The following is a 26,721-nucleotide window of genomic DNA, read 5'->3' as shown; positions in this document are numbered from 1 at the left end:
TTCCTGGCTAAATAGAATGCAGGTCCCATTGATTAATCATTGCAGATATAAACATTTTCCCTGCTTATTAAAAAGTAGGATGATGAAAATTATAGTTCACTTAAGGCCGATAAAAGTGGGAAACAACTTCATTCCAGTTTGGTATTTGTACGGCATTTATGAGACTGCAAAGGCTCTTTTTATCCACTTACACTGCAGAAATTGTGTTAACGAGTTCAAGCCTGCACTCAGACTTAATGTCAGTTTGAATTACAAAGAATGTAGCAGTTTTGAATATCGTATCTTCATTAATAAAGAGCTAAATTCTAAGAGATATTTTAATTACTTCCATTCCACTGTCTTTTGGAGGAGGAGAAACAGTTGTGATGCTTTTCTTGTGTATGATGGTAATAGAGAATACTAATAGAAACATAGGCTATAGAGTATCCATTCAGTAGCATCAGTGCCACGCAGTAACAGTAACATGTAATATATCTCATTGAACCATTCAGAGAACACAGTTTGAAATACAAAGGGATTCTGAGCAGTGATGTAGTGTGGATTCCATCTGGCAGCTGAAGATTGTCTTTTGATTGTCTTAGGGTTGAACAGAGTAATTAACATGGTCCAACGCCACTGTTCTACTGTTGGTTTTTCTGTTTGATAATAATGAATGAATAATGATCAATATTACAATATGAATTGTCAATGAAAATATGTTTTCTTCTGTGCATTGGATCTTGGTGTTTCTTGTGTGTAAAACATTGCCCTTTCAGATATAACTGTACATGTCCTACTGAGATTATCTGCTTTATGTTCCACTCCCGTCTCAGTTTCTCAATTCTTCCATTGTGTTCTTCTCTTCCTCCAGGAGTGTCCTCAGATCCTGGCTGACACCCAGATCTACATCCCCGCTGGTGTGATGAGACCCATCACCCTGCTGGCCCAGAGCCTGCCCCAGCCCCAGTCTGGACAGAGGAACTACGAGTGTATCTTCCACATCCAGGGACACACACACAGCGTGCCCGCCCTCCGCTTCAACAGCTCCAGCATACAGTGTCAGAAGACCACGGTACATGGACACAAAGAACACACTCATTCATCTGCTGCTGCACACTATATACAGTAGTCTCGCACACGCCAGAGCCAAACTACAGCTGAACAGTATATGGTCTGACTGAACACTCTTTTCATTTCTGAGATAAAGGGAAAACAACAGTTGGTTTTGAATTTTTCTTTAAAACAATCACAATGATCTTGGGGCGGTGCTAAGCCCAGGAAGCATCTCTTTTATATACAGTCTATGAGCTAGAATCTAATGGAGCTGTGACTGCACACACATACACACACACACACACACACACACACACACACACACACACACACACACACACACACACACACACACACACACACACACACACACACACACACACACACACACACACACACACACACACACACACACACACCCCTACACCCACATTTCCGTTTTTTTCCCCGTTCTGTGAGGGATCTTAAAATGGTACTGGCATGAAGAGGAAGGGTTAGGCAGGCTTATGGTGCGTTCCAGAAAATTGTCCAGTCTGTCATTTACGATGTCCCACCTCAGAGTCGGGGTAGATGAAAGCTCTAAGTTTACCAGTAGGACTTTAAACAGCGTTCCAGTCGTATCTTCCTGGTAGGAGGCTGGAAAAATGTGTGTGTGTGTGTGTGTGTGTGTGTGTGTGTGTGTGTGTGTGTGTGTGTGTGTGTGTGTGTGTGTGTGTGTGTGTGTGTGTGTGTGTGTGTGTGCGTGCGTGTGCATGTATGTGTGTGTGTGTGTGCGTGCGTGCGTGCGTGCGTGCGTGCGTGCGTGCGTGCGTGCGTGCGTGCGTGTGTGTGTGTGTGTGTGTGTGCGTGCGTGTGTGCATGTGTGTAACCATGAGGAGGCTTCACAGCTGCTTAGCTATAGTGTTTGACAGAGAAAGCAGCAGTAATACACTGCTGTGGCACAGACTTGAAACCCAGTCTTTACAGTATGGCCACAGGGACTGACTGTCACAAAGCCACTCTCTCTCTCTCTCTCTCTCTCTCTCTCTCTCTCTCTCTCTCTCTCTCCATTCCCACCCTTGTTAGCCCTCCGTCAAACTGTCAGCGCTAATATGGAGCCCCCGATACAGCTATGTTCATTTCCTCAGCTCAAATCAGAGGGATGACAGCAATTATGATATACTTAACGAGACATATGATTAACATGCGAGCACCATGCATGCATCCACGCACACTCCAGCACTTGATAGGTTCCAATAGTGTGTTATAAGGCAATAGGAGCCAGTGTGTAGTGGCTTTCCTTCAGTTTGTCACACACTTGTCAGGGGCTAAGGGTCATTTTACCTTACCGCTGGGCTCCGAAAGTGTAGCAGGTTTGAAGACGCTTGCTATTTTTGTTAATTTTTTATGGGGGGGAGGGTGGGGAGGGTTATACAACTTTTTTTTTTTTTTTTTTTTTTTTAAGTTGAACATCCAGTTGAAAAAGCATGGAGGTGAAAATATTATTTTTTATCCAAACATATAGAAACATTATTTAAAATATAGAAATACTCCAAAGAGAAAGCTGTCATACTGTACATGTCTGGTACCACAGATAGGTGCACCATATACATTTTCACATACACACCTAATAAACATATAATACAATAATAAATAACAAACTAGAAAATCCCGCAGAGATTTTAAAAGTACGCCCCCCCCCCCCCCCCATAATAGTAATTACATTAAAAAAAAATTTAAGCAAGAAAAAGGAAAAGAAAAAGCACAGGAGAAAAAAAGTATACAGTATATATAATCCACTTGATGCTTTTTGAGCTCTATGCTGTCACACACGTTCTCCCCACAAAAGGCAAGTATATGAGCTCCAGTGCTATAATCCTTGAAGCGGTGCTCTCTCTGATTTTAAAATGGTGACACACCGATAACAGTTCAGTTCAGGGGCACAGCTATTGAAGTAGATTTTCAGATGGTAATGATGGCTCACACAGTTCTTTTGTGTTCCAGAAAAGGTAATTTGTGCATTTTTACTGCGTCTAATTGCCTCATGTGAGTGAGTGTTCTTTCAGATTTGACTTTCTTTGGTGGGTTGTTATTCAGGTTTTCCGATGGCACCTTGACTACTTGAAGGTCTATTGAATACAGAGTGAGCAACAACAAAAAAAAGTAATTGCTAATACGTCAAGTTGAATATTTCAAAAAAATTGGGCAAAGTTAGATCCACAATTATTTTATATAAAGGAATTCTGGCTTTAACTCTAAATATCTTCAGAATAACAAAACCTTTTCTAAGAAGTTAGTCCTGGCTTGAATCAATGACATTATAACACAAGTGCTTCTAACAAAAGTTATGCAGATAACATAACAGCTGTATATGAGTTATGTCTCTTGGTAAAGCCTCCTATACGCCACCAAGACCAGAACTTAGTCCAGGAAGTAAGATCTTCCTAAGAATATAAAATGGTGGCAAATTCACACCCACATACTGTACATTAATTCCAGGGGTGTGCGATATACACTCACCGGCCACTTTGTTAGGTACACCGGTTCAATTTCTTGTTAACACATATAACTAATCAGCCAGTCACATGGCAGCAACTCAATGCATTTAGGCATGTAGACCTGGACGGGACAACTTGTTTAAGTTCAAACTGAGCAACAGAATGGGGGAGAAAGGGGTTTTAAGTGACTTTGAATGTGGCATGGTTCATGGTGCCAGACAAGCTGGTCTGAGTATTTCAGAAACTGCTGATCTACTGGGATTTTCACTCTAAACCATCTCTAGGGTTTACAGAGAATGGTCCGAAAAAGAAAAAATATCGCAGAATATGTTGTGTGAATATCGCACACACCTTATTAATTCATTCCTCTGTGCACTTTTATCTTCATTAAAACTAAATCCTCGTAGCCTTTTTCTGCACAAGGCAGGAAAAAAATAGTAAGTAGACCTCAACACAACACTGCTGCTGCTTTTTAGGAAGCCAGACATATGGGGCTGTGTGTGTGTGTGTGTGTGTGTGCGCGCCCCCTGCCTCTCTACTCGTCAGGTGGGACTGTGATAGGATCCAATTAAGGGAGCTGGAGATAAAATGATGATGAATTGCAGTGGTGTGGTAGACTGACGGACGCAAACACACGCGCACACAAACACACACACGCACACAAACACACACACACGCACACACAAACACAAACACACACACACACACAAACACACACACACAATCACGAACACACACAAAGCTGGCAAACCACTAAGATGGAATAAAAAAGGAAGCAAAATAAGACAGAATGAGCCGAAAAGAGGAGGTGAGGGAATTAGTAACAGACAAATGAGTGTGCCTCAGAGATGTGTAGGATACAGACAGAGGGAGGGGAGAGAGACCATAGTGGAAACAAACAAATGAGCGAGACACACAGAGGGAGGGTGAATGGACCTGGAATATAAAAGACAGGCATGTTTGAGAAAGTGATGCTGTACCAAAGGGAAAACCATGATCCCTGCATAAACATTCACCCATCTGTCGCTCTGCACGTGCACCGTCAGTGAGACGGGTGCCGGTTTGTTGTGTTCTCTCCTCTGATTGGTTATGAGTAGTGGGATCCCAGAAAAGTTTATTTGCCGATTACATGCAGAGCGAGTGACTGAGAGATCGGCTTTATGAAACGTGCACACTATATAAGTGATCACTGTACGAATAAAGAGCGATTTAACACTTATATTAACATAAATAAATCGCTTACTTCACCTTTAACAATAACTGTTGAAGATGCCTTTGAGCAAGGCACTTGTAAAACCGGTACCAGTGCAGTTAAGTGACGGAGCCTGTGTAGCATTTCACAGCAAATGTTTAGATTGTGTATTGTTTTTTTTCTCCTAGTTGCAGAAATGTCCTCGTACAGTAAAGACCTCCATTAGCACATGTTTGAGACGTGCTTGTGTTGTGTTATCTATCTCAGTGAACAAACCAAATTCCAATTCTGTCAATGTTGAATTACTGTTGCACGGTAATGCAGTTTGAGTGCAGATTCATTTGAAAAGTAATTGTGTTTCCCAGGAAACTTTGATAGCAATGAAATGTTACTTGGCGTCTCAAGTCTGCTTTGTGAATTGTACACATGGAGTTCAGTTAAACCTGCAGTGTGTAGAATTTTGGGTTTTATTTCCTAGCAGATTTTGTAGAAAGTAATTAAAATATCCATAAGTACATTTAATTTAGTGCATAATAGCTGAAAACATTTTTTTGAATTATTATTTTTGCCCTTAGAAAGGGTCTCATATATGTCCATATTTCTGCATATTTTGGACCAAGGCCTAGTGCCGCCATCTTGAAAGTGTCATAGTTGGAATGTCATCAGGTGCATTGTTTAACATTTTGAATTGTTCTTGTCCTTGAAGGCCACTGTAGCTTCTGTTATTATTCGAAAGGGGTGGGGTTACCCAGGGAGTAGGGTTGCAAAATTCCGGGAATTTTCAAAGTTGGAAACTTTCCATGGGAATTAACGGGAATTTATGGGAATTAACGGGAATTTTGGGAATTAACGGGAATAAACGGGAATTTACTTAATTTAAAGCAGCCCAAATGCACTAAATTCTCCTAACTATGTTATCTAAGTCCAGGCAAACGTTCTAGACTGTAAAAAGCAGTTTTTTCAACTAAGTTTTAATATATTTATGAACATTTAATTTAAAATCAGATTTTTTTTTAAAGTTTATTGAGATACCGAACTTGATATCATAAATTGATTTTTACTAGACCAGGTTTACAGAGGCTTAAGCTTTGATTTTAAATATAGTTGGGGACAATATATTTTAGCATAATCTTGACTAAAACAACCAGATTTTATGCAAGTACACTTGGCAAATTGCACATAGCACACATCCTACTGCAGGGGTACTGAGGCCACGTCCCCTACATGCTCTGTGCATTCCTCCATCACATGGTGGGGGGGCATTTGACTTTATTTATTGAATGGGGTCAGACATATGAGTAATAATTTACTCAACATTCATCTTTTTGTTGTTCAGTGAAATTATTCATTGTTCATAAAATAATCAAAACTTGATAAAGTTCTTCTTACAAATAAATCTGTTCAAATGTAATGTTTTTTGATTGTATTATTTTGCATAGATGTCTGCCTATGACCAAACATAGTGTTAAAAAGTTTAGATTTATGGTTGGTTATGAAAAAAAAATAATTTAAATTACCACCATTTTGTTAATTCCTATAATATCCAATTTTGAATATTCCCAAAATTCCCGAGCGAAAGTTCCCGTGGAAAGTTTCTGGAAACTTTCCGGTAATTTACCGGAAACTTTCCACCCCTTTGCAACCCTACCAGGGAGTGTTGCATTCTAGAACTTTGTAGAACTTTCTTGATGATGTCATATTACACACTGCACCTTTAAAGGTGCAGTGTGTAATATCTGAATAATAATATACTGGCATCTAGTGGTGAAAGTTCTAGAATGCAACGCTCCCTGGGTAACCCCACCCCTTTTGAATAATAACAGAAGCTACAGTGGCCTTCAAGGACAAGAACAATATTAGATTCTAAACAATGCACCTGATCACATTCCAAACATGACGCTTCCAACATGGATTCCTCCATAAGACTTACCCGCTCAATGTAGAAAATGTAATATTACTATTTGTAATTCGCTGCTCAGGAGGATCATTCAGATTATTGGCAGAGGTGATTTGACACCAATGAGGACATATTTATGAATGAGGATATTGATTTTAGCTAATACATTACTTAAAACGTTACACAGTGTCATATACACATTATGATGAGCACTTGTCAGCCTGTGGAAACTCTTGTATAGTACATTCTTTGTTTCTGGAAGGGAACTTTCTGATAATAATTATTAATTATTAACAAAATGTCTGTGGTACAGGACATCTAGGGAGTATCTAATGGAAGTCTTAGCGGAAATGTAGGATGCAGCGTTTTTAGAACTTGACCATACTAGGAACTAAAAGTCAGTGTATTTGTCTTTTATGAGTCCCTCAATTTTATGGAAGTGCCTACTATAAACAGTTGTGAAACAGTCCTATATTGTTCTTTCAATGTTATTAGTACGGTATACAGTATATCCACTTGTATGGTGAAAATATTGGCATCTATCTTTTGAAAAAGACACTGATGGGAGCAGTAAGAGTTGACCAAAACAGCTGCATACCTAAAAATAAAGCAAATAGAGCTGATCAGAGCTAAACGCCCTTGTAGATTGCACAAAGTCATTTGACCCATTTTTTAATATTGAAATATTGAAATATTGATAAGTGTCGCTTTGGGAAAGCCATAGCAGCATAATGGTTCTATCTAAGTGTAATTGTTTTCGTAGCCTTCTCTCTACGAATAATACATGATGTTATAATAGGAGACATGAGTATGAAAGATATATATAGAAGATCTGTGTGTGATTGAGACGCTGTAATACCCTCTCCCATTGTGTTGCTATTCCCAGTAGGTTGAGTGTGTGTACATGGATCACAGCTGGCTGTGGGGACTGGGGACAGTGGGAGTGCAATAAATCACACAGAAAATTAGCCTGCAAGTATATGTACAGTCATCCATTCCATCTTACTGTCTCTTTCTGCATTACTTAGCCCCCCTCGCCCAAACACTGAAACATTGAACTTGCATATACTCAAATACACCAGGGAGCCAGAGTATGCATGGATGCACACAGGGAAAACACACGCTGGTAAGCACACACACACACACACACACACACACACACACACACACACACACACACACACACACACATATTCGCAGGCACACATTGATAGGACGCATACAAGCTGCGTGGTTACCTACTGGTTTGTTCATGGACAACACACACACATACACACTTACACCCTTACACACACACACACACACACACACATAACCACCTACATACACACACACACACCCACATACAAAGACACTCTCTCACACACACATACACTTGCACACACACACGCACACACACACACACACACACACACACACACACACACACACACACACACACACACACACACACACACACACACACACACACACACACACACACACACACCTTCCCTGGGGCATTGGGAGCCCAACATGAAGCAGACATATGGAGATTCTCCACATGATCCTCTTCCTAATCATGTGGAGCAGACGGAGACTGTAGCATCAGCAACAAGCAGCAGCCCTGCTTTACATGATTTATTACACCGACACACACAGGCTATCCAACAACACTGTGTGTGTGTGTGTGTGTGTGTGTGTGTGTGTGCGCGCGTCTACTTCCCCACTGTTAGTCCATGCATCTGGCACTGTAGTGAGAAAGAAAAGTACAATTTAGGAGGATGGCAGACTGCGTTTGCGTGTTCAGTCTACAAATTGGTCTAAAAATGTTACTCTAGGCTAGACTTCTCCTTACTATCACAGCCTACGCACAGCATTAAATATGTACAGTCCAGTCAAGTGCATTTTTTTTTACCCCAAGCCTGCTTTGCCCAAATCCATTTTGGAGAAACAGTAACCTAACTTTCCTTGCATAGTTTACAAACCATAGACAACTTCTAAGTTTGGTTTCCAATCATCCATGTCATGATTATGAGGAGTGACTCTTCAACTGTGGTCACAAAGAATGAACAAGATGAACACAAGACATGTGTTGACGAAATCTATTTCTCTATGATTGTATAACATATTAATGCTAGACATTCTATTCACCTTCACATTGAACTCTGGTGTACAACACTGTGGTAAACATGTTTTTACTCTTATTGCTTGAAAAAGTAAAACTGCCTTGTAAGGAATTTTGGCACACAGATACTGGGATGTTCAAGGTCGAGGACTTCTTGCACTCGAATCATTTTGTTATCAGTGTAATTAAAATTCATCCCCCATATTATCCAGAAACTCAGATGACCAAAACATCAGCACCTGGTCAGACAAATACGTGCCAGTATGGGTATAAAAGTTGTAACATCCCTCTTATGACTTTAGTCATTTCTCTGTTATGCTACATGTGTGTACATGATAACTGACTCAACTTGCAAGTTTTTAACTAAAGTCTCTGCGGATGATGAAATCTGACTCCTGACTCTTTGTGCATTATTTCATACTTATATTGAAATTAGAAAAGTTTAGTAACACATGAGTGGGCACAATAACCTGTAAGTTGGAGGCTGATTAGATGCACAAACACAAACACATACTTTTACACACGTCGAGTCCATTTTTTTTAGCAAGCTGACGGCCCAGTTAGTTAGCACATTGGATGTTTGGAGCAAATCAAGCGGGACAGCTGTCAGTGGTCCACTCAGAGTCCAATTGACCAATCACTGTAGGCATAGAAGATATGAACATGACGTCATCCATAGCAACAGGGTCAACCCCGCCCTCTTATCTTAGCTTAGGAGTTCCTCCCATTCCTTAGTAAAAGTTGCCCCCATAAGCTTTGTAAAAAGGTCTTATGCATAATAATTAGGGTTTAGACGCTGGTTTCTGGAAATACACATAGTCCCATAGTTTTACTCTGTAGAGGCATATGTTTGAGTAAAATGAACATTTTGATTTTATAATATAAACTACTGACAACATTTCTACCAAATTCACAATAAGAATATTGTCATTTAGAGCATTTTCAATCAGTAATGTAGAGATGAAGATTTAAGAAAAATCCAGACTGGTCTCTTAATTTCTTTCCGGGGCTGTATATACCTGAAATGCCTACATGTTCTACTGTGATCTTAATACAGAGAGGAACAATTATTCAAAGCAAGTACAAGATTTGGTCATGTGAGGTGTGCAGAATTATCATTTACATTTTGTTCATACCTTATTCATAGATGAACCGTATATGTTTTCTTTAGTGCAAAAAAAGAGAAATCCCCATTGAACTGAAATGGGGGACTGTGTGTGTGTGTGTGTGTGTGTGTGTGTGTGTGTGTGTGTGTGTGTGTGTGTGTGTGTGTGTGTGTGTGTGTGTGTGTTACCAGTAGTGTATTTTTAACACACGCTCAGGTATCCCTTCAACATGACTAATTACAGGCAAGTGACCTCCACATGGGCGCGCACACATAAGTGCACAACTCTCAGTTTTTCTACCTAACCACCCCCCAAGCCAGCTGCTCTGTTTTGTTAACATCGGCAGTTTCGTCCCTCACACACACGTGCACACACACACACACACACACACACACACACCCACACACACACACACACACACAGCAGCCATATCTATTCATACCATCCGTAGAGACATGCAATGCGCCCGAGACGACTCATGTAGCGGGGAGAATAAACGAGTGCGGGAGCAGATAACGAATGAACCCATACGCCGGGCCGGTGTGTTACTGTAATGAGGCCAGGGAAAGCTTTGTGCTCACCTTGTAGTTTTTACATCCTCTCTCTCTCTCTCTCTCTCCCTCTCTCCCTCACTCTCTCTCTCCATCTCTCTCTGTCTCACTTCTTTTATTTCCAATGTTCTTCTGTTCGTCTTGTTGTTGTCCTTTACCCTAGCTCTCACTGGCCTGACCCTCATTTACTTACAGTGTGTACACTACACACCAATCTGTGCTTAAAGCGTGCCCAGCCGTTTCACACAATGCACATGTATCCAGGATTGATCAATCATTTTTGTAGCTGGATTTCGTCATAGTCTGAAAACAAATGTAAGGCCAGGCAAGGCAAGTTTATGTATATAGCACAATTCAGACACAAGGCCATTCAAAGTGCTTTACAGGGGCAAGATTAAAATACATCATACATATTAGAAAAGCGAATGAATAGAAATAAAACATTTAAAAGCTAATGAATAGAAATAAAACATTTAACAGCGAATTAATAGAAATAGAACCTTTAAATAAATAAAAAATGACAGGTTAAAATTTAAACATAAAAGTCTTCAGACTTGATTTCAAAGAGCTGAGAGTTGCATCAGACCTCAAGATTTCTGGGAGTTTGTTCCAGAGATTTGGTGCATAAAAACTAAAAGCTGCTTCTGATGTAGAACTTCTTCAGGCCATTCCTTTAGGCCAACGCACACATGATAAAGGTTTAAGTGTCTCAGAACATTTTAACACACACCTTTTTCACTCAATGCATAGCACATTTAAACCACATTCATTTAATAAGTGTTAAATGAATAATACATTGGCAAAATGTATTAAATAACCCTGTAATTGATGCATTCACACACCTTCAATTATTGTATTTTCTCATCATATAAAAAATATTTAACTATGAAAGCTGAGTTCCCATTCTGGGCTTGCGATGCAGCATTTTGAGAATGACGATATATATAAATCAAGCACCTTTTTTTTTTATTGTTTGCTTTGCTATCTTCTTTCAAACTAAATTCAAATGGCGTGACTTCATTGCGGTGCTTTATTATTTCACTACTTTGCCCTTCATGCGTTGGCAGTCTGCCACTGATGCTCAACACAGGTACAATGAATATTACCAATAGAATAGTCTAAAGTCAAATACAGAAAGAACAAGAATAAAAGCAACACAATCTATTATCTCTTTGTTCTTTTTTCGCTTCATCTTTAAATCAAACCATTTCTTTTTTGCGTATCTCAGGCGACACAATGTTTACCATATCAGTTATTGACACTCAAGCATCACTCCCTATCTGTCTCCACTTGAGTTCACCAAACGTCCCTCTCCTGTCCTCTCCTCTCTTTCTCTCTCCCCTTTTCTATCTCTCTTTCTTTCTCCTATCTCTCTCTCTTCTCCTCTCCTTCTTTCTCCTCTCTCTCTCTCTCTCTCTCTCTCTCTGTCTCTCCTCTCTTCCCTAGGGGGAGGTCTACACTATGTTCATTGGCTCAGGTAGATTAATCCCGTTCGGTGCCATGGTGGAGCTGGCCCCAGGCTTCAGTAATGAGTCTGATTACTCATCTCCAGCAGCTTGTGGTGCTCAGGGAGGGGGGGGGGGGGGGGGGGAGACGGCAGGCCAGCAGGCCAGCAGAGAGGCCCCTCAGTGGGGGGAGAGACACTGCTACCTACAGGGTTCCACCAATCAAGACTTTATAACTGCACTGAAACCACAGCTTTTAGATCAAAGGAGATGATGATTCTGTTGACCAATCAAGCGTGTCTGTCTGTGTGTGAATGAATAGAACCTGGATCCCCGTAAAGTTGATCAGTTTAATATGTTGCTGAAGACTCACTTTTGTTGCATTGGCCTTTAACACAAGTTGAGACTTTGACACTCCTAACTGTTTTTTCATGTATCTTATATGTTATTTTGTATTGTATCTTGTACAGCACTTTGGTCAACTGATGTTGTTCTTAAATGTGCTATAGAAATCATTTTGACTTTGACTTTGTGTAGCTCCACCCCTTTGGCACCCTTGGGGACAGCTTGGTACCCCATCAAAACGGTGACACATATAGATATGGCACGGTTCACTTATTTTGATACCCTTCCCAATTTATGACAGTGGAAACGTAAATCAATGCGTGCCGAACCGTAATCCAACCCAACCTAACCTCGTCGCTAAGTGGAAACAAGGCTCAAGAGTCAGAGTCAGTGAAATTCCAAAAGTCAAAAGCTATTCAATTTAAACGTAGTATCCAAACATGATTTGAACAACAGCTAGGTACTTCAAACCAGCGCAGATTTCTGGAAATATGATTATCATTACGAATTCAGACATTTGACATTATGTCAGGAAATACACGGTAAATGGACTTGACTTATCTAGCCGCTTTGTAGCCGATTTTCTCAGCACCAAGGCGCTTTACATTTCTTACCACATTCACACAAACACTCATACACCGATGGCAGTAGCCGCTATGCAAGGCGCTCTCTGAACCATCGGGAGCAATGTGGGGTTCAGTGTCTCTTTGCCCAGGGACACTTCGACATGCGGTGGGAAGACGGGGGATCGAACCTCCGACCCTGCAACCCACTTTGGCCTGTGCCGCCCCCATGCTGCTCATTAGCTGTGGTGAGATTAGATCAGTGCATCAGTCAGTCCATTGGTTGAACCCTGCTCGGTCCCTCCCCGTCTCCCTCTGGACCTCCACATAAACAGGATGTTCACTTCATTAGAATCTCATTCAAGTTCTCACACACATTCTCACAGTGGAAGGCTGAGAACACTACACACCATCTGATGTACAGTAATGTATGCTGTGTGACGCTCAAAAGGCTCAAAGCTTTTGTTCTAGCATTTGTGTTTTAAAGGTTATTTTTTGTATTGTTCTTCTTTGAGTGATCAATATATTAAATGTATGGGAACTGTAGACCTCTGTTTAAACTTTAAACATGCTTCCACAGACCAGATACAGTAATAGACCATGACAGAACCCATGACAGTATCAATAAAGCCTAAATAGGAAAAAAGTTCTTTGCTCTGTCCATCACTACTCATTGTAATAGTGGATGGATTGCTATGGAGTAAGATACACACATTCATGTACACAGTAAGTGTACTCATTTGGGGAATATCCAGACTCTTTAAAACTTTTAATTCATAACATATTAGCGTCCAAAGTTTTTAAAAGAACAGATTTTGAATGAAGTCTTTTTTTATTCATTGCTTTGATGTGAGTAATCAACTAGCAGAGTTGCTATCTATACGTTAAAACTGTCACCTTACATTTAATTCACTTGGCATAAGAACTGATGTGTTTGTGGTGTGGTTTGAGATAGTAGTTCAATTGGTCTGCCATTGTATCCTCATTTTTAATCTTTGTCTTATTTTTCCATTTTGATTCTGAATTTAAAATGTGTCTTAGTTATACTCCAAAGTCTCTCCCCGTGTAAGCGAGCTGGTCAGTGGGTGCTGCTCTGTGTGTGTGGCTGGGTGTCACTGTGTGGTTTTGGTAGGGCCTTTCAAAGCATGTGACAGTATGAATAAAGCATGATGTGGCAGGCAGCAGTGGGCAGCCAGCGACCGGAGAACAAGCTCACACAGTGTTTTGGTGACAACCGACAAGTCAAAACCCTTAAAGTTTAATGGGGGGGCCACCAAGCCACAGAGAGGGGTGGAGGGAGCGTGTGTTTGTGTGTGTGTGTGTGTGTGTGTGTGTGTGTGTGTGTGTGTGTGTGTGTGTGTGTGTGTGTGTGTGTGTGTGTGTGTGTGTGGTTTCACATGGGCTGGAAGCTGCCTTCAATGGTCCTTTTAAACAGTGGGACGTAATAGCGATGCTAATGAAGTGTCATCAGCCTACCTAATGTGTGGTGGATCAGGGTCACACTCTAACTAGTGGGAAGGGAATAAGAGCAATCAGCCTGTTCTTTGTGGAGACAGAGGCTTTTGGTTTGACTCCCAGATTCCTGTGGTGTGATTGGTCAGAGTTTCTCACTGTTCCCTAACCTTCTCAACAGACTGCATGTCCACATCCTTTCTTCTGTGGCTGCGTTCCACTTTAATGTTTAGCTTTTTGACTCACATACAGATTGCAACATAACGTGGTTAATTAAAGGCAGACTACACATCATTTTAATGAAAAAAGAAATGATAGAGCCACACAAAAATAATCCCTCTCGTTGATCACTTCTGCCCCGGTAGAATGTGTGGAGGTGTGTTTATCTGCACAGTTCTCCTCTCTCTGGCTGTATTTTACACAGTAACATGTGTTGGTATTTTTTGTAAACAGAAGATTCAGACATAGCTCCACCCATAGCTCCACCCATAGCTCCTCCTGTGGCCCTGCCATGACCCACTGAGGACCTGCCATGACCCACTGAGGACCTGCCATGACCCACTGAGGACCTGCCATGACCCACTGACATCATATTATTATTGTTAAGGAGAGACACTGCAGGCAAAAAGATTGTGTTTTCAGTCACTGGTCACGTTTGCTTCCATACCATGTCTTCTTTCATATTAGTATAAATCAAGGGTAAATCATTTTACCCTCAGACGTCAATCATGTTTTATGGCAAAAGGTCATTCACTTATTGACTTATTTTAAAGAGAGGGTTGTTAACTTTGTATGTGGGAGAACACAGCTTGGTACTTTTGAGTCATGAGAAAGAGTGGAGAAAAAGTTCGGACTGTATCGCGCGCACACGTGTGTGTGTGTGTGCGTGCGTGCGTGCGTGCGTGCGTGCGTGCGTGTGTGTGTGTGTGTGTGTGTGTGTGTGTGTGTGTACCTGTGCGTGTGTGTGTGTATTTCAGGTCCCATGGGACAGTCTAGTCTCGTCTATCAAATGCAGTGTGTCAGGAAGCAAATTGCAAATGCCAATTTCACTTTACAGTGCTGCACATCTTATCTCTTGCTCGCCCTCACCACCACCACTTAGCTTATGGGTAAATGAATAAGGTCCTCTCTCTATCTCTCTCTCTCACACTCACACACACACACACACACACACACACACACACGTCTACCAACAGTGTCTGATTCCAGTCTGCTCTCACCTTTTCTGACCACTAACTACTTCTCCTCTTCCCATTCTTACACTTTCTCTCTTTTCTTCACTTCTCTCCATTTCCCTCTCTTCGCCTGTCTTCTCCTTTATTTCTCCATCCCTCCATCTCTCTCTCCCTGTCACCATTCTTCTCATGCCCAGTCAACTGGAACCCATCTGTTTTCCCTCTCGCGGTGTATTTATGAAATATGTCTCTTTTTGGTTAATATTGATTTATGCACGTGTGCAATGCGCGGGTTGTATCGTGTTTCTGCAATTGAACAAAGCCAGGGTCCGAATCTCTATGCAAATGAAACAATATCTTACATGAATATGCAATATCCAAATGTGCATGGAATTCATCATGAATCAGCTATTTACAGTGGTAGACAGTAAAGAAGTACATTCACTTGAGTACTGAACTTTTTTGACTCAATTTTAGCTAAATATATGTCACTTCACTTGTTGATTTGATCCCCTTGCCTGCTTGGAACTTTGGAGTCTTTCGTTTGATCCTTTGCCTGTATCTAGTACTACATACTGTCTACTTAACAAGGTTTGTCTGACCGTTTGCACTGAAGTATATAGAAGCAATAAAGAATTTAAAAAAACACTTCTGTGTTGCTTCAAAAGACGTAATGGGGCGGTTGAGTAGGAAAAGTAACCTATCGATCCATACACACAATCTTCCCGGGAGTTAGTACTCATCCGTGCATTACATACTCAAATTGACGTCAAAATTAGTATGAGTAGGTTGTTAGTAGTGCTTTTAGTATGAATAGGACGTTAGTAGGTCTCTCTGTATGAATAGGATGTTAGTAGGGCTTTAAGTATGAGTAGGACGTTAGTAGGGCTTTTAGTATGAGTAGGACATTAGTAGGGCTTTTAGTATGAGTAGGACATTAGTAGGTCTTTTCAAACACAGCCTGTCTCTTTCTCACACACTCCTTGTCTTTGTGTTCCAGTATGACTACGAGGGCGCAGACATCAGTGACCTGCCAGTCCAGCTGTCTGTGGTGTGGAACGGACACTTTGTCATCGACAACCCCTCCAACATCCAAGGTACAAACGTTTAGCTTTGTTTGTCTGTGCATTGGTGGCATGTAACTAAGTACATTAATGTTGCATTTCATTGCTGTAGGGCAGAAATCTGAGAAAACGTTTTCGTTATCGTCATTTCTACCAACCAAACAATCAATCTACGAATACAAAAGAATGACGAAACAACAACGAAACGTATTTGCAGTCCCATAAATAATGACTTTGACCTGACCCAGCGACAAACCCAATTTTTACAATAAAACACGAGTAATAACAGTCTCATATAGTAGACCAGTCACTTTTACTTTAAATCAGTGGTGTCAAACATACGGCCCGCGGGCCTGGATCCGGCACCACACTAGTGCCACCCAATTTCTTCCCTAAAGATCTCTTATTGGTCTATTTCATCAATCAGTTTGGCCCACCTGATTGTTTTTACCTGCTTGATTTAAGCAATGCAGCTCAGGGTTCACAAACTTTTGCAGATACAACAGTTGTCAAATAATTTGTTTTATCTGTTTTAACAATTGATTTCTGGAAAAGAAAAATGTTGAATTGATAAATAAACATCTGTTATTTCATATAAAAAAATACTGGTATTGATAAAAATGAATTAATAATGGTTAAACACAATAAAATTCCAAAATGCTCAAGGGGTTCACACACTTTCAAACAGCACTGTATGTACGTTATTTTGCCATTATTTAACTGATCTGGCCCACTTGAGATCAGAGTGTGTGGCCCTCGAACCAAAATGAGTTTGACACCCCTGCTTTAGATAGTTGAAGTGCAACTACCTTCTCTATGCAGGACTTTAACTTGTACCAGAAGAATGTTACAGTTGGGCGTTTTTTACTTTTTGAGCATTTTCACAATACACTCAGACTAAATACTCTTGATACTTAAAGCTACAGTGCGTAACTTTTAATATAAATGAATATCAGTTACACTCAAGCTCAGAATATCTCATTGGGGCGACAGAAGTCACGTACTATAGCTTTAAATACTCTTAAAATCAGATACTTTTGTACTTTTACTCAAGTGGTATTGTAACAGATGACTTGTCTCTTGAGTCATATTTCTAGTAAGGTATCTCTACTCTCCCTCAGGTTTGGTTTTCAGGTGCTCTTTGTACAGCTCTCACCTTATATACCAACCCATATACTCTCATTTTGGATGTGCTCGTGTGCATTGTTGGTCTGCAAAAATTGCTTGTTTGTTTATCTGCCAGTAATGGTTTTTCTGTGAAGCAACAACACAGTGTGCAGTGTTTCCCCCCCTTCATAAGAAATCTGTAATTTCAATATTTGACAGCCAAAAGGTGGAAGTGTCCCATTCGGTTAGGAAAACAACACTATTCTTGTCTAAGGGACAAAAGAGAGAGAGGGGCAGACGGAGTGATTGATGAGTGGCCATGATAACAAACAAAACATACAAGACTGGAAATGAATAGGGGATGGATGGAAGAGAGAGGGAGAGAAACAAATGGAGAGACCAATAGGCAGAAGAAGAAAGGATGAAGGAGGATTGATGTGTGTGTGTGGATGACAGGTTGATAAATGCACTGTGTAATGCTGGGCGCTAGATAGATGGAAATGAAAAAAAAAATATGTTAATCGCTATTTGTGCATGAAGTGGAAAACAATCACCAAATCCTAAATGATTTCATCAAGTGTAATATCATAGGGTGATGGAGGTTAATGATTGCAAACGTCCTAATACACAATATAATATAAATATAATATAATACAAGTCTGAGTCTCAAAAGTATGTTGTTATTTTGTTTAAAATACGATCAACTGAACCCCATTGAACTTAATAGTATTACTTTGGAACGTATAACCAGGTAGTGACTACCCTCATAAACTCTTTGGATTCATGTGAATGGTTGTAGGATCAGACAGATGTATTTATGGTGTCCAGTTATTTTGCTCCTTTATTCTACACCACTGACCATGTGAGTAAGCAGTGCTGGCTTATGGATGAATATGTTATTGATGAATAATAAGTATGGAATAAAAAAAACTATCAATATATTATAGTTATTCTGCTAAAGCCTTAGAAAAAAAAACCTATTAAGATTATAAATGAATTCCGATGCTTTGTGTTAAAGGGCCTAAAACGGCTTGAAAAAACCAGGCATTATAAAACCGTCTTCATGCATACAAATCTCATAAAGACCTTCTCCTCCTATTCTCCTCTCTTTCTCTCTTCCTCTCCATCCCTCTGTTAATCCCCGTCTGTTTGTGTGCATGAATGGGGAGCTTGCCCGGCTTTGCCCACGGTGTAAAGTGGAGATGTTAACGTTAATTCAATCATTCATTTGCCTTCAGATTAATTAGGCCCGGCGCTGCTTTAAAAGCCCAGCCGTGGCTAATCAGATTAGGGGCCGAGCGGAGCGGCCGAGGCGGGCGGATGGAGAGACCCAGAGAAGAGCTGGCTTTGAAGTCCGGCTACCGTATGTCTGCCTCTGGTGCTTCTGTCCTCTCTCCCTCTCTCCCTCTCTCTCTCTCTCTCTCTCTTCCTCTCTCTTCCCCTCTCTTTCTCTCTCTCCCCCCCTCTGTCTCTGTTCCTCTCTCTCTCTCTCCCCTCTGTCTGTGTAACTCTCTCTCTCTCCCTCCCCCTCTCTCTCTCTCTTCAGTTGAAATATGTTTAACTGGTGTGACAGCAAAACAAACACCTGCCAGGTTTTGGCATTGTAAAATCCTTATGAGATAATTATGAGATTAAAAGATGCCAAAACATTCTTTTTTTCAAAGCCTATCCTCGCACTGGTCTTTTTAGTAGGATGGTCACTGAGGGAACATGAAATGAGAGGAGGAGGTATTTTGTTCATGATGCCATTTGTGAATAAAGTCCAAATAAAAAATGGTTGGGAATAAACTGGACAGGTAAAGCTTTGCTGTGGTCATAAAGGCAGATGTTTTCCTGGAACCAGACGTGGTCTAATACATTGCTCTCTATGTGCAGCGGGCCGTGAGACCAGAGCGCCGTTTATAATGCTTTCAAAAATTCTAAAAACTCAAAAAGCTTTATTGGCATGACATTTGTGCTATAAAAACAGTATTGCCAAAGCATTACAAATATTACAAATAATACCAAAAGAGAACATTCAGAACAGTATGTACATATAACATTACATAAAGATATATTTAATAATATATGAAATGATATGGACAAGAATAATAAGTTATTTACACGTAGATTGAGTTTGATTTAGATTGAGGCTTTCAGAATGAGGTTGTAGCAAAGATGCATCATTTGTGTTTTAATCTCCTTTTTCTCTTAAATGTTCAGTAAGCGGAATAGTCAGTTTAGCTAACTTCCTGTCAGTGACTGCAGTTAGCAGTCCCCTCCCTCGTCCCCACGTCACCATATTAATGCACTGTGGTCTTCAAGCAGCGAGTTATCTAGCATTATACAGCGGTTGGTTCTGAGCGAGTGATTTGATTGGACGAGAGACCTTCTGAGCGTTCTGAAGGAGTGCTGATATTAGCCAACAACATCACTCGGGACTGTTCACCAAACTGTAGACCAACTGTCAAAATCACTCCGCGGCTCACTGATGAGCCGTAGCTTCACTTGTGTTATCTGTGTGTGTGACTCAGGTTGTCTGTGGCGAGTCTCTCCCCTGTGAGAGGGCATCGCTGCCACACACAGACACACAGACAGAGACAGTGTGCGGTAGTCGCTCACACTCACGTTACTGAAGACAGCAATAGTGTGTGGCGATAAACTCAGGCTGCTGAATAATACGAGCGCAGCATAGCTTTAGCCTAGCCTAGCTTGCCCACCTCGTTGTATAATGTTACTTCCCCCGGGCCGAAATACACTCATACACTCTGGGAAATAAAGCGTGGGGGTTTGGATTGGGCAGCGGACCTTATTACCAACTAGATTAAGATCCGCCGTTCCGTTTCTTTGGTGATTTTTACGGGACATCGGGCCGCCGTGGTTAATGTGACCAGAGTAAACAAAGCAAGACGAGCTCACTCGCGTAAAGTTGTTGCCTAGCAACGCGCTCCGCTCTGACTGCTGTTGTCGAACTATTTGTGTTGGCGGAAGCAAATACATTCTTAAATGATTAAAGATCACATTTTAAAGTTAACTTGTGAATTTCAGTTGTAAAACTGCTGTATAAAAGCAATAGCACACTCGAGGTCGCATGTTGTCGCTCTATATCAGCACTGCTGTGTTTCTCTTCGGCACTCGGCCTGCGGCCTCGTACCTACGACCGAATCACAGCAGTGCTGATATAGAGCGACAACATGCTCCCTCTCATGTGCTATTGCTTAATCATCTCAGATCCATAAGTGTGATATAACATGATAAAAACCATCAAAACAGACATTGGGAAGGATTTTTACCTGCTCCGCATTTGTAGGGTTAGGGTTAGGGCGCATACACATTCACCCATCTGTCGCTCTGCACGTGCACCGGCAGTGAGACGGGTGCCGGTTTGTAGTGTTCTCTATTCTGATTGGTTATGAGTAGTGGGATCCCCAAAAAGTTTTTTTGCCGATTACATGCAGAGCGAGTGACTGAGAGATCGGCTTTATGAAACGCGCACACTATATAAGTGATCACTGTATGAATAAAGAGCGATTTAACACTTATATTAACATGAATAAAGTGTTACTTCACTCTTAACTCTCTCTGGTTCCATCAGTACCACTGGTTGATGCTTCCTCGCGGGGCCTTTACACCATCTTTAAATTCTTGTTGCTGTTTGTTTGTTAACAAGCAGAGCTAATGTCCTCCCCCCTCGTCTACTGCTCTCCCATCTCATCTCAGGTGTTTGAGATTTTAATTATTTATCTATCTATTCATTTAGTTATTTATTTATTCATTTTACTTTTAATGACTTTTTCCACTCTACTGAGTTTAGGGATTTATTTTTACACAACAAATGATCATTTCCCTATTGGCGTTAGAAAACATTACCTGTCAAATTAATTTTCTGTAACATCCCTGTAGGACGCTTGTTCATTTACAAAAAAAATAAATAAATCTGTATTTATCTGTGGAAACAGTTATTTTCTCACTGGCAGCCTCCGAGTGCTTTTAGGTGTTATGTGGGTGATTAACATTCATTTATTCCGCTCCTATGCTCTCTCTCTCTCTCTGTCTCTGTCTCTGTCTGTCTGTCTGTCTGTCTGTCTCTCTCTCTCTCTCTCTCTCTCTCTCTCTCTCTCTCTCTCTCTCCCTCAGGCTTTCTCAGCAACACACACATTAACTCCTGATTACTTTTTGCCACCCTTGCTTTCTTTCAAATTCAAATCTTCCAGAACTTTCTGTTAATCAAATATACTCCTCAAGCAGCATACACAAATGTAAAGTTTCCAAAATAATTCCAACAACTATAATTCCTGCATTTAGATTAAAAACAACCAGTTAATTGCTGTTCAAACATGCACTCAAGCCTGAAAGAAAAATCTCTTCTTTTTTTCTCAGAAGTTGAGACATTGGCTAATTAAGATCTTCTGTGTAGTAGGATACGTACAGGTATCTGAATACGTAACGTATGTACAACTGAACTTTTGTATTTAATTTAAAATTTAAGAAAATAATTCCACATATAAAAACTGTATGCCATAATATCGTCTCAAAAGTGTTCTAAAACCTAAAAGAGTTAAAGCTGGGGTATGTGATTTCTGATTGGTCAAAGTTAACATGAGCTGCACACTTTGACCAATCAGAGCGAGGCTCCGATTCTCTGTTCTTATTGGCTGTTGGAACTGTCCATTCACTTTGGCACGACTTTGTTGGTGTAGAGCAGGAGTGTCCAAACTAAAATATAATGTAATATGGCCCTTTAAAAAAAATATATATAGGGGAGAAGGGGGTAATCTGAGCCACTTTTTACATTTGCTCCCCTCTAAGGGAGCTAAAATGATTTATCACTCAAATGTACACATTTTCCATTAATTCAGGATGTTTCCTAGAAATGGGCATTAGCATAATTTTTTCAAGACAAAGGGCAGTGAAAATATGATTGTTTTCATTGTTGTCATGTGGCTCACTTTACCCCAGCTGTGGGGTAAACTGATCCACTTACTTTTTCCACTCTGAAACTACCATGACAACACATATTGTAACAGTAAGAATCCTGAAAGCTAGCCACACGTTCCAGAACTAATGTCGGACTAGTAAAAGAATGATGTGGTTTGGTCAATTAAGCAAAGCAAATTTTCTAAACACTTGAAAGTAACTCTGAACAAAATCAAATTCAACATTATAATTCAAAAGGTTTTAATAAGATTCAAATGAAAGATAGAACCAGTTAGATTAGAACACAGTCTGGGGGTCAGAACACAGGACCCTTAGAGCCAGCTAGTGTCTGGGGGTCAAAGCATAGGAAAATCAGAACCAGCGAGAACAGCCTGGGACTCAGAACACAGGAGAAGACCCAACTGGATTATAACATCAGCCTGTCATACTTTACAACTAGGCCTACTCTACATTCCAGCCCTGAAGTTTACAGGGAAAGATGAGAAGGTGCTCTTTCCGTGTGGTTGCCCCAGGTCGTCTTCCTGGTGTATTTCCTTGGCATGATGGCTTTTCTACAATGTGTATGACATTAAAATAAAACAAATGTTATGTAATATTACATTAAAATATGTTTAAGACTAAACTTAACTTGTGCCTCATGGTGAGACAGTGGCTCACTTTCCCCCACAGCATTTGGCTCACTTTCCCCCACCACCACAATTTGAGAAAAAACTACCTCTCTTAGCATTTCAGGCTAATCTTCAGTTATCAGCATCACATGGTTTCATATGTTGGTAGTTCATCAACACGTATAATAGAAGTTTTTCTACGTGAATACATTTGCTTTGGCACAACAGTTGATTAAGTTGACAGCAAGAACATTTACTTTTACATGCAAAATACCAATTTTGGTGAAAAAAACATGCTTACCACAGCACCATGAGGTCCTCTCTTTCAGGGCCATGGGGAAATGAGAGGGGCTTGAAAACATATATCTCACATGACCACAAATATTTTCCGTTGCCTAGATACAGGGGGTGGGTCACATTACCCAATGCCTCAGATTCCCCCGTTTTCCCCTATATATATACATACAGTCATATGAAAAAGTTTGGGAACCCCTCTCAGCCGGCATTATAATTGACTCTGCTTTCACACAAAAAAGATAAAAGTGGTATGTCTTTAATTTACCAGGAACAGCTAAGTACTGGGATGTTTTCCAAACAAAGATTTTTTGAAAAGCAGTATTTAGTTTTATGAAATTAAATAAAATGTTAAAAACTGGCTGTGCAAAAATATGGGAACCCTTGTGGTCTTGCTGATTTTAATGCATGTAACAGCATGTAAAACTGAGGATTTTAAACACAAAATTGGTTTGATTATGTTGTTAAGCCTTGAACCTCATATAAAGGTCTGTTTAATCATGAGAAAATGTATTTTAGGTGCCTAAATGCAGGTTCCACTTCTCTTTGACTCTCTGCAGAAGTGAGACAGAATGCAATCATCAAAACAGCTCCCAAAAGATCTTAAAAACAAAGATTATTCATTGTCATGGTTTAGGGGAAGGCTACAAGAAGGTTTCCCAAAGGTTTCAATTGTCAATTTATACTGTAAGGAACGTTGTCAGGGAATGGAAGGACACAGGCACAGTTGCAGTTAAACCCAGATCTAGCAGACCAAGAAAAGTACAAGAGCGGCATATGCGGCGGATTGTGAGAATGGTTGCACACAACCCAAAGATCACCTCCAAAGACCTGCAAGAACATCTGGCTGCAGATTGTGTATCTGTACATGGTTCTACAATTCAGTGCAATTTGCACCAAAACATCTGTATGGCCGGGTGATGAGAAGGAAGCCCTTTCTGCGCCCACGCCACAGATACAGTTGCATGGAGTATGCAAAAGCTAATTTAGACAAGCCAGCTTCATATTGGAAGAAAATGCTTTGGACTGATGAGACAAAAATTAAGTTATTTGGTCTTTATAAAAAGCAGATGTTTTGGTGCAAATTGCGCTGAATTGTTGAACGATGTACAGATACACAATCTGTGGCCAGATGTTCTTGCAGGTCTTTGGAGGTGATCTGTGGGTTGTGTGCAACCATTCTCACAATCCTCCACCTATGCCGCTCCTGTTTTTTTCTTGGTCTGCCATGCCTGGGTTTAACTGCCACTATGCCTGTGTCCTTCCATTTCCTGACAACGTTCCCTACAGTCGAAATTGACAATTGAAACCTTTGGGAAAGCTTCTTGTAGCCTTCCCCTAAACTATGACAATGAACAATCTTTGTTTTTCAGATCTTTTGGGAGCTGTTTTGATGATCCCATTCTGTCTCAATTCAGCAGAGAGTCAAAGAGAAGTGCAACTTGCATTTAGGCACCTAAAATACATTTTCTCATGATTAAACAGACATTTCTATGAGGTTCAAGGCTTAACAACATAATCCAACCAACTTTGTGTTTAAAGTAATCAGTTTTACATGCTGTAACAGGCATTAAAATCAACAAAACCACAAGGGTTCCTATATTTTTGCACAGCCAGTTTTTCACATTTTATTTTATTTCACACAACCAAATACTGCTTTTCAAAAAATCTTTGTTTGGAAAACATCCCAGTACTTAGCTGTTCCTGGTAGATTAAAGACATACCACTTTTACATTTTTTGTGTGAAAGCAGAGTCAATTATAATGCCGGCTGAGAGGGGTTCCCAAACTTTTTCATATGACTGTATATATTTTTTTGCATTTCATAGTTAACCCACTAGTGCAGGGGTGTCAAAACTGATTGATTGGCCCGTGGCACATTTTAAAAATATAATGTAATATGGCCCTTTTAATTTTTTAATAATTTAATATAGGGGAAGGTGGGGTGATTTGTGCATTTTGGAAGTTGCAAAACCCCTTGTTTCTAGAAAACCGTGGAAGAAATTGGAAATGTGACCACATATTTAAGAAGAGCCATCCATTTGACTCATCCTGTAAAGAAGGGAGACACAAGGAATAAGATATAAGCACATTTAAGCTCAAAAAACTGTGTTTTGCCTTTCAAAGTAAAATTTCCATGATCAAGGTTTTTCGATTATTGTGTCTGAACAATTATAGACACGTTTGAAAACATTTGACACATGTTTTAGTGCTTTGGTATGCTACACTTTGAGTCTATATAGTTAGCACAATGTCAACCCTAAATTGCTGCATCATGCCTATTATCCAAAATTCTGGGGATGGGGTGATTTGTGCGCAAGGGCCTGGGTGAGTTATAAGTAAGTAAGTAAGTAAAATGTATTTATAAAAGCACATTTATGACAGTTTGCACTGTCCAAAGTGCTGTACATAGTGCATTCAGTAGGTAAACAATGAAGGTACAATAACAATAACCAAAATAAAAGACGTAAAGCCCATACATCCACATAAACACAGATAGTAGTGCAGAGGTAAGATAGTTAATGGGGAGGAAACACCAGGGTGTACATATGGGTTTTGAGCCTTGATTTAAAGGCAGAAATGTAGGGGGAATCACATTTGTCAGGTGGCAGTTGGTTCCACAAGCACGGAGCAACTAGTGCAAAGTACATTTCTGAGAGTTGTGCCAGTGGCATGGCTGTATACGCTGGTCACCAAAAGAAAGTGATTGTCTACAGTAGCTCAGAAGAGAGTGACATCTCAATTCCACTTAACGACACCACTGATGAGAGTTCAGATGGCCAGAAAGATGATGATGGTGACTTTGTCATTGTGACACAATGACGCACAAATCACCCCACTACGTGGGGTGATTTGTGCGACAAGACAACTTTTTTTCCGAAAGCCATATTTCTTAAACAGTTTATTCCAGATCCAAAGTTTTTATTGCCAGGGATGCACAACATCCTGAAATATATGTACATATTTGAGTTGGAGACATAACTGTCAAGGCCTCACTTTAAAATCACTTTGAGTAAAAAGTTGCACAAATCACCCCACCTTCCCCTATTATTAAAAAATTATATTACAGAGAAATATGTCCCATAAAAGAAAAAGAGCACCAAGCCCATCCCAGAGGACCCTGCGTAATATTTTATTTTAAATTAATATTATTATGGAAAATCCATGTGTCCTTCTCCAATAGCTTCTAATTCATCTGACACAGTGTCTCAATTTTTTTTCATACAAAATTCTTCAGCTTTAGCCTCTTAATTTCCCTCTCAAAGTGCACCAGATTCATGCATTTCACTTTAAAAACTTAAAAAAATCTCCCGGGGGGGCATACCCCTGGACCCACCTTGGAGGGGCGGGATCTCAGCTGGCTACCCAGCTGGACATTGGACGCAAAAG

The 26,721-nt window shown here is 40.3% G+C and overlaps 1 protein-coding gene across 1 annotated transcript in view; it reads left to right on the top strand.

Annotated features, from left to right (window-relative positions):
* LOC307253425 (plexin-A1-like) overlaps positions 1–26,721 on the top strand; it is a gene marked incomplete at its 5' end in the record, with an annotated part of 248,245 nt that overhangs the window by 141,546 nt on the left and 79,978 nt on the right. Inside the window, 2 exons of the mRNA XM_080031459.1 lie at positions 851–1,051; positions 16,343–16,439. Coding sequence (XP_079887585.1) covers positions 851–1,051; positions 16,343–16,439 — 298 coding nt within the window. The remainder of the gene's footprint in view (positions 1–850; positions 1,052–16,342; positions 16,440–26,721) is intronic.

The sequence above is a fragment of the Ammodytes marinus genome (assembly GCF_949987685.1).
Source record: "Ammodytes marinus genome assembly, chromosome: 7".
In the NCBI taxonomy this organism is placed as follows: domain Eukaryota; kingdom Metazoa; phylum Chordata; class Actinopteri; order Uranoscopiformes; family Ammodytidae; genus Ammodytes; species Ammodytes marinus.
Note: the sequence above shows the minus strand (reverse complement) of the source record. Positions and strands in the feature narration are given on the sequence as shown.